We start from the raw sequence: 9,005 nt of genomic DNA, 5'->3' as shown, positions 1-9,005 counted from the left end.
CCCCACCCCACGCCAGCCCCCGGCTGAGCTCCCCACCCCACGCCAGCCCCCGGCTGAGCACCCCACCCCACGCCAGCCCCCGGCTGAGCTCCCACCCCACGCCAGCCCCCAGCTGAGCACCCCACCCCACGCCAGCCCCCGGCTGAGCTCCCCACCCCACGCCAGCCCCGGGAGCGAGCCCACGGCCTGGGTCCCAGGAGCGGCTGGCACTCACATTTTGATGTTCTCATGGTACTGCCGCGTGTCGGAGGGCTGGTTGTACAAGGGCTGCAAAGAGAGAGAAGCAGGTCAACACTGCAGGCTGGGGCCCCGGAGAGGGGAACAGGGGCTCTGTGCCTGCGCCCCAGGAACCCCCAGCCCTGGAGCCGTCACGGGCCCAGCGACTGGCCACAGGGAACAGGGCCATGGGCAGGCGCTGGGCTGGGAAGGCCGGGACTTGTTCTTCTGGCCCGGGTGGCCGCTCTGTGGGGTGCAGTGGTGCGAGTCTGTGGGGGTCACAGCCCAGGAAAAGCCTGGGCTCCTCCGCCACTCCACACAGGGCCCCCCCATGCTTCTTGGGTGCCATGGAAACCTCCTGCCCCGCACTGGCCGCCTTTCACGTCCATGGGTGAAGAGGGTCACGGGGCTCCTGTGCACCCGTGCCTCACCCGGTGGGAACCCAAGCCAGGTCCACAAATGTGCCTGTAGCTGGCCGCAGGGTAGAGACTGAGCTCACCACCCAGTGCCTCCTGCCCACACGCAGCACTGCAGCAGAGGATGACAGCAAAGCCTGGGTTCGAGCCCTGGCTCTGCCACTCTGGCTGGCGACCAGGCTGTGACCAGGTGCAGCCTCTGTGTGAGCTGTGCAGACTCCCCGGCTCCTACACAGCGACTAGCTGGGCAAAAGCAGAGGCGGGGAAAGCGGGTCTGTGGGAGGCAGGCAGAGACGGCTTGGGGTACAGGCCCACAGACCCAGCCACGGCCTTGCCGGGACCCCCCAGCTGACCACAGGGTGGTGAGCTGCCACACGAAGCGGTGATGCTGCCTGCTGAGGAAAGACCAACACCGCCCGATTCGCCCGTGCGAGCTCGAGTCCCGGAGACGTGGAAACACACGTCCACAGCGAGCACCGCGGAGGCAAGGGTCTGCGCTGCGGCGTCTGGCCGTCTCCCTCCCTGTCTACCCAGGGGCCCCAGGAACCTCCCGGGCAGCCCAGGTGACGGGAGGAGCTCACACGGAGCGGACGCCGCCGGGTCCTGGGCCTCGGGCCCCCGCAGTGCACTTCTGGCACCTCCAGATCGGGCCCCCGCACTGCCAGACCCAACCCATCCTGACAAACTGCCAGGGGGGCCAAGCAGCGGCAGGGAGGAACCGACGCCAGCCCGAGGGGCTTGGTGGCCCTCGTTTGGTCTTAGGACAATGGCTGGTGGGAGCTGGGAAGAGCCGAGACTCTGGTGCGGGTGACGCGGGGAGGAAAGGCCGCAGCGCCCGCCCCTCGCACACCAGAGCGCCGAATGCGGCGGCCCCGCCGTGAGGATGTCAGAGGCAGGAGCAAGGGGACCCCGCGGAGCAGACGGGGATGGGGCGTGCTGGACCCCCAGCCAAGGCCCCGTGGCCATCCTGGAGGAGGGACAGGGAGGGGGGGCCATATGTGCGCCCAGGCCTCAAGCCGCCGAGGAAGGCGGCCCTCAGGCTCCGGACGCCCCATACCTCTGCGCTGAGCCCAACCTGGCGGCCATGGCAGTTTTAAAGTAAAGGCCTCCTCACCAAAGCCCAGAAGAGCGAGGAAGCCCCTGGCAGGCAGGGCAGGGTGACTGAGAGACCCGACCCCGGGCCTCGCTGTAAAGAGGGGGTGCAGCAGGTGGACAGAGCAGAGAAGGCAGAAAGAGGGTGCTGTTCTGATCAAGGAGTCCAGGAAGGCGGGGGGCGGCATGGCTCCAAGACAGCTTTGGGGTTACCCCGGAGACAGGTGCCCTGGGGACTCGACTGGCAACAGCCGGAGTGTCAGTGGGGCCTCTGCCCTCGGGCGACACCAAGCTCTCAAAATAACACTCTGAGCAGGAAGGAAGCAGACGAGGAGCAGCAGGAGGGGAGGCCGCACCTGCTGGCCCCAGCCTACCTCCACCCCCCACCCCCGCCCCACACAGGGCACATGCGGGGCCCAGGGCACCAAGGGGGTGGCAGAGTCCATAGCCTGGGGGTCCTCCCTCAGCCGCGAGCCCCTCCCTCCCGGGGGTTCCCAGCCACGGGGGGCCCCGACTCCTCTCCACGCCGAGGCCCTGGACTCCCAGCTGGTCCCCATTCCAGCCACCGAGGACAGCCAAGACCAAAGCAGTGCCACAAACTCACACGCCCACCTCGCCTTTACTGTGTGGCTCTGAGCCACATACTGCCCTGTGCCGCCACACGGGAGAGTCGCGGCTATATTCCCGCTGCAGCCCACCGAGCTGACAGCCCTGCAGGGGCCTCTGCCCACGACCCCAGCAGGACACCCCCCCCGCCAAAAAAGCCTGCAGCTCTGCTGTGCTGTAGCCTGGAAGCAATGGCTCACCAGACAAGCCCGTGTGCCCTGCCGCACCCTGAGCCACGGCCCAGCGGCCCGAGTATCCCATCTGGCAAAAAGAGAAACCAAGGCCAGGCACCACCGGTGCCGTGGAAGACGATGCCACCACTCTGGGAGGTGGCCGGAGCGTGGGGAGGCAGCGGAGGGGTCCACACCGGTCCCCGCCACTGCCTGGAGGAGGAGACGCCCGTCCACAGAGCGCGCTCACGCCGGCCCCCAACAACCAAACTCGCCAGCAGATGGAAAAGCCAGACGGGGCCTCGGATCACAGACCCTGACACCCGAGAGGAGGAGGGGCGGGGAAGGAGTGGAGGAAGAGAGGAAGAAGAGCAGAGGAGGAGAGGAAGAGGAACGGAGGAGGAGAGAGGAGGAGAGGAGGAGAGAAGGAGAGGAGGAGAGGAGGAACGGAGGAGAGGAGAGGAGGAGGAGAGGAGAGGAGGAGAGGAGGAATGGAGGAGAGGAGGAACGGAGGAGAGGAGGAACGGAGGAGAGGAGAGGAGGAGGAGAGGATGAGAGGAGGGGGGAGGAGAAGAGGAGGGGAAGAGGAACGGAGGAGGGGAGGAGGAGGAGTGGAGGAGAGAAGGAGGAGAGGAGGAGGAGCGGAGGAGGAGCAGAGGAGGAGAGGAAGAGGAGAGGAGGAGAGGAAAAGAGGAGGAGGAGGAGCAGAGGAGGAGAGGAAGAGGAGAGGAGGAGAGGAAGAGAGGAGGAGGAGGAGCAGAGGAGGAGAGGAAGAGAGGAGGAGAGGAAGAGAGGAGGAGGAGGAACAGAGGAGGAGAGGAGGAGAGGAGGAGAGGAAGAGAGGAGGAGGAGGAACAGAGGAGGAGAGGAGGAGAGGAAGAGAGGAGGAGGAGGAGCAGCGGAGGAGGAGTGGAGGAGGAGTGGTGCAGGCCGGGCGGCGCTGGGGAGGTGGGCGGGGGTCAGAGTCCAGGCCGCAGAGCCAGGGCAATGAGGCCCTGTCTCAAAACCAAGTTCAGAGACGCGAGCCAGGCTGGGCTCGGGGTGCAGAGCTGCGGGGCGGGCGCGAGGCCCTGATGCTGAAAAACCAAGAGGGACAAAGTGTCGACTCCGCCCCAAGGCCTTGTCCACAGGACCAGCCAGGGGACCAGCCGGGGGACCAGCCAGGGACCAGCCGGGGGGGGGGACCAGCCAGGGGACCGGCCAGGGGACCAGCCGGGGGGGGGGACCAGCCAGGGGACCAGCCAGGAGACCAGCCGGGGGACCAGCCAGGGGACCAGCCAGGGGACCAGCCAGGGGACCAGCCACGGGCCCGCTCTGAGCCCAGGGCCCCGCGCAGATGGCTGCCAGGCTCCTGTCAGGCCCCGCGGGGTGCAGCCAGGGGGAGGTCCAGGCCCTGGCCTATACTGAAGGCACGCCACCCCCACCCCACCCCGACAATGGGCGTGGGGAAGCGTCCGCCTGTCCACCCCGGCTGCCCGCACACCTGTCCTCCGCTCTGGGAACCCTGACAGCTCTGGGGGCTCTGGTGCCCACCGCCTCTGCGGAGCCCTCTGTCCCCCTGCGTGACAGAAACAAGTGCCACGGCCCACACCGCCCGCCACAGCCACCATGCTCAGTGCCACCCTGCGACCCAGAGGGACACGTGATCCAACTCCCGTCTTATAATGAAGCACAGAGAAGCCGAGAGACCTGCTCGGCATCACACAGCCATGAAGGGCAGCCCGAGGAGCAGAACCTGGATGGCTGGCCAAGAGCACGGGCAGGAAAAGGGGACAAGGCTCCGGATCTGCAGCCCGGTGCCGGCCCTGCGGTACCCGCTGCCAGGGCTACCCCGCTATCTGCAGTCCTCTTATCTTATCAGGACGCTGTGTTTCCTGCTCTCCCTCAAAGCTGCTGCCCAGGCCTGTGGGCAGCACGCAACTTCCTCCTCCCTGCCCCCACCCAGCCCCCCCAGTCCCCACCGCGCCCGGCTCCGCTCACCAGCTCCACCTGGGGCCCCAGGCCTTCCAGGATCCGATGGGCAGCCTCGGCCTTCTTCTGCAGCGTGGCCAGCGGAGGAGAGGGAGGAGAAGTGAGAGGTTAGAAGTGGCGGCGGGCAGGACGCGGCCCCGGCCGCTCCGCGCGGCCCCCTGCCCGGGCCCCAGGGCCCCCGCAGCCCCCCACCCAGCCGCAAGCACTGCGCCGCGCCCACTGCCTCTGCCAGGCTGGAGGCTGCAGCGGCGAGGGCTCCGGCCGCCATGCCCCCCTTCTTTATTTTCCCAAAGTATATTGTTTTATTTTGTAGGAGACTGAATTCCTACCAGACTTAAAACGACTCAGAATCACTACCATACGGCTGTAGCTGCAAGGGCATTTTACTGATAAGACTTTGGTTGTTTATTTCTGACAACAAGCAATTACATTTGTAAATAAGATCAAATCACGTTGGAAACACCACACACAGAAACCTGTGAGTCGCACTGGCCGTAAGCCCCTCACCTGAGAGGCAACGCGGCCCTGAGACTGCCGGCCCCCGAGCCACCGGCCCGCCACCACTCACACCACCCAGCACTCACGAAAACCGCACAGCAAAGCCCTGCTTCTGCCCTGGACTGCAGCTGAACCAGCTTCTCTACCTGCCGTGCAGACTTCTGACGAGGAACCCGCCATGCCCTTTCTAGGATCGCTGTGTCTCACCATCGGTGACTATTTGCAGAGGGCCAGACTCCCCGCCCCCGCCGCCACAACCCGGGCTGGTGAGGGAAGTGGGCACTTGCTAATTCATCTGCCTGGCTCCTGCCAGGCCTGGGACACCAAAGAGACACCGAGCGGCTGGGGGAGGGGCAGGGCCTCCCTGAGGCGTAGGGGGAGGACCGGGGAACAGGACCCTGTAGCTGGGCTGCCCAGTCTGAAGCCTGAGTCGCGGCAGCACGGTCAGCACACACCCTCTCCTATGTGGGACCATGCAGTGTTTGGCGTGGGCTCAGTGGTCAGGCCGCACAAGTCTGCTGCTCCCCAGTGACCCCCAGCTCACAGCCAACCGTGTGAGACTCAGAGCCCGGGGGGTGTACCCCGCCTCACCGGGCCCCCCACACCGTGTGCCGGGTCTGAACTTGGACCCACAGCCTCAGCGGTCAGGGCCCGCAGGGCAGGGACGCCAGCCGTGCCGGGTCACCCACGATCCCAAGACCTTCGTGAGCCAAACTGGGTGCGTACACAATGCGGAAGCCGACATGGTTTACAGATGGGGAAACTGAGGCCCAAAGGCGGTGCTGCTAGGGGGCTTCCCACACTGCTCTGGGCGAAGCCCGGGTCCCCTCACAGCTGCTGGCTCTGGTTCTCCCACCACCCCAGCTGGCACCGCAGAGTGACCTGTGGCTCACATGTGCACCCGTGTGCCCCGTGCATAGGGAGGTGAGCCTCACAAACGACCTGGGACACGCGCATACACGTAAATGTGCACACGCACATAACACAATCACCGACAGCCCCCCACAATCATGCCAAAACACAGCCACATACACCGTACAAGAGCTATGTGCGCACAGCCAACCCGTGAGCACGCACACGCACGCGCACAAGCAGGCCAACACACACAGCTCTCCTCTGCTCCTCTCAATGGATGGCCCTGCAGCCCAGCTCCTGTGCCTCACCAGAGGGCCCTTGTCGCTGCCACAGGGGAGGGGTCCCAGCCTGGGAGTCACAGCAGGGACCCACAGGCACACTGCCTGTGCCAGGGCTGCGGGAGGCAGGGGGGGCTATGGGGGGGGGGGAAGGGGAGGGATGAACCACTGCTTGGAAAGCCCCAACCGGGACTCAGCCCTACACGGCCGTCCCCACCCGGCAAGACAGCACACGCCAGGCCCACACCTGCTCCTGCGACCCCTCCTCCCCCAGCCTGCTGCGCTGGCCGCCCCGTCCTGCCCACCTGCTCCCCCCCACACCGCCATCTGCGCACACCTGCCGCTGCCCGCACCACAGGCAGCGCCCGCACCGCAGAGCTGAGGCCTGCCACGAATGGGAAATGAGCCCGCGCCCACAGCCAGCAGCACAGCCAGCAGCGGCACGGCCAGCTCAGCAGGCGCTCTGCCCCGCAGGAGGCTGCCGGCTTTCTCAGCTTTCACAGACCGACCCTGCCTCTACCTCCCGGAGAAGGAAGGAGGATTAGAATTTAATCCCCCAGCCCAAACTGCCCCCACCAAGGGAGCCAGGGACCAGGACCCCAGCCCCACCCCTCCGAAGACAAAGGCGCTGCAGGGGGGCCTGGCCACTCAGCAGCACCTGCTCAACAAACACTCCCTGAGCACCTACGCCCCGCCCCCAAGGAGCAGCCACCCAGAAAGCCAGACAGGAAGGAGCGGAGGTGCCAGGCAGGGCAGGTGTGGGAGGGCTCCCGGGACAAGGAGCTGAAGACTTCCATGGCCCTCAGGGACAGCCTCAGACCCAGGGTGGGCTGGGCTCGGGCAGAGGCCCTCACAACCGCCGCGCCCAAGATTGGTGGAGGGGAAGAGAGATGCTACCCCTCCTGCCCAGACCACTTGGCTCACTTGCTGTGCAATCTCAGGCAGGTTCCTGCCTTCTCTGAGCCTGGGGTAGAAGAAATCCCAGTGGAATGAGAGGAACATGGACGGGAGCCCAGGGCAGGGTGATGACCGCGCACCAGTGGGTGAGCTGGTCGGCCCGGACGCGGCACACGCCGGCCCTGGCATCAAGGAGCACAGGCACAGGAGGTCAACAGTGCCGTGGGTCAGAGCCAGGTAGTGGTGGAGACAGGATCTGAACCCAGAACGGCCCGGCAGAGGCCGGGGGGGAACCTGGCCTCTCCTGAGGCAGTGTGACCTGGGCACCCGCATTCCACTGCTGCTTCTGGAGGAACAGGCATAGCCAGTCCCGCCTACAGGACCCGTAGGACCCGTCCTCGGCTCCCAGGGCAGCACCGTGCCCACCCAGCCAGGGAAAGCATCCTGAGGGCACAGCGGGGGCACAGGTGAACCCCATCTGCCACCGGGACACCGCCCCGCTCTGGCCTCAGTTTCCCCTACCTAGGACGTGGAGGGTGAGCAAGGCTCCGCCCCCTGGCCGCTGCCTCGCAGCCTCAGTCCAGCCCTTGGGGCGCCCCTCACGGGGACCCCACCCCGCGTCCTGCCACAGGACCCGCTCCTTTCACCAAAGGCCAGCAGAGGCTGCAGGGCCGAAGAGTCGGGACCACCGACCCCAGCTGTGTGACTGACCGCACAGAAGCTGAAGCCCAGCCAAGGTAAGAGCCATGCGGCCACACCTGCCCACTAGGACAGCGGGACCCGCCGCCGAACACGACCTGCAGCGTGTCAGCTCCACGCGGGGCCCAGGCTCACGCCCCCTCCAGCCCCCGGACCTGCAGCGTGTCAGCTCCACGCGGGACCCAGGCTCACGCCCCCTCCAGCCCCCGGGCCCACCCAGGCCGGGCTCCCGCGGGCCGTACCCGGTTCTCGTCGTAGATGATCTGCACCAGGCTGCGGTGCTTGGACTCGATGGGCGGCGGCGACACGGGCCTCTCGGGCTCGGGCGGCTTGGCGGCCTCCTCCTCCAGCTGTTGCTGCGGGAAGGGAAGGACACAGCGTGAGGCCACCACCGCCACCCCAGGAAGTCAGGCCGCTCGCCACTTCCTGTGAGTCACGCTGGGGACTCCGCACCCACCCTGGCCCCAGCCCCTCCGGCCACAGATCCAACCTTCTGGGGTTCAGATCCCACCTGGGGACGAGCAGCTGGGATTCGGTGCCCCAACCACCCAGCCCAGCTTTTCCACCCAGGGCTGTGCCACTCTGGCGCTACTGGGCTTCTCTGCGCCTTGTTTCCCTCGTGTGGAAACAAAGGGGATGAAAGCCCCCAGCCTGGTAAAGGCTGAGCGAGCAACGGTGTCAGAGCACTGAACGGAACACGGAGTCACCACCACCATCCTGACCACCGCTGCCATCATCACCATCACCACCCCCGCCAACTGCCCTGTGTCTTCACCCTGGACCCCCCTTCTCCTACACCTCTGGACGGACCCCCCCCCTCCCATGCTCTGGTCTGCTTTATACCAAAGAGGAAAGCCCAAACCAGAAAGCTCAAGACACTGGCTCTAGGCTACACAGGAGGCTGTGCCAGGCCTGCCGCCTGCCAGGGCTTCATGCGTGAGATGCATGTGCAGCCTGCTCACCTCTTGGGCAATGAAGCCCCAGAAAGGAATACAGGCCGGGGAGGGGGGGTTTGCTGGGGGGTTCTCCCTGTGACAGGACCTCCCCCAGGCCCCACAGAAAATCCTGAGCGGAGACCGCACGGAGACCCAGCTGCAGAGGGGCCCAGGCCCCGTCCCGTGGGCCAGGACCCAACAGCCCACGCTCCTCCTGTAACCACACAATCTGCGGCAGCCGCTGCCTTTTTATCTTGGGCCCCTGCCTCTCCTCATGGTCCCGTGAGGTGGAGAGGACCTCATTTGTGTGTGCTCGTGTGCATGTGTGTCTGTGTGTGCATGCACACAGGTACGGGCGCCCGTGTGCCAGTC

At 66.3% G+C, this 9,005-nt stretch overlaps 1 protein-coding gene across 1 annotated transcript in view; it reads right to left on the bottom strand.

Moving 5' to 3' along the window:
• The window catches only part of Ncor2 (nuclear receptor corepressor 2), a 92,709-nt gene that overhangs the window by 58,551 nt on the left and 25,153 nt on the right, over positions 1–9,005 (bottom strand). The window contains exons 6-8 of the mRNA XM_013023047.1: positions 7,941–8,054; positions 4,481–4,537; positions 215–267 (exon numbers count right to left, since the gene is read on the bottom strand). Of these exons, the coding sequence (XP_012878501.1) occupies positions 215–267; positions 4,481–4,537; positions 7,941–8,054 (224 nt within the window). The remainder of the gene's footprint in view (positions 1–214; positions 268–4,480; positions 4,538–7,940; positions 8,055–9,005) is intronic.

The sequence above is a fragment of the Dipodomys ordii genome, unplaced genomic scaffold, assembly GCF_000151885.1.
Source record: "Dipodomys ordii isolate 6190 unplaced genomic scaffold, Dord_2.0 Scaffold66, whole genome shotgun sequence".
Taxonomy (NCBI): Eukaryota; Metazoa; Chordata; class Mammalia; order Rodentia; family Heteromyidae; genus Dipodomys; species Dipodomys ordii.
This window is presented reverse-complemented; position numbering and strand designations above follow the sequence as displayed.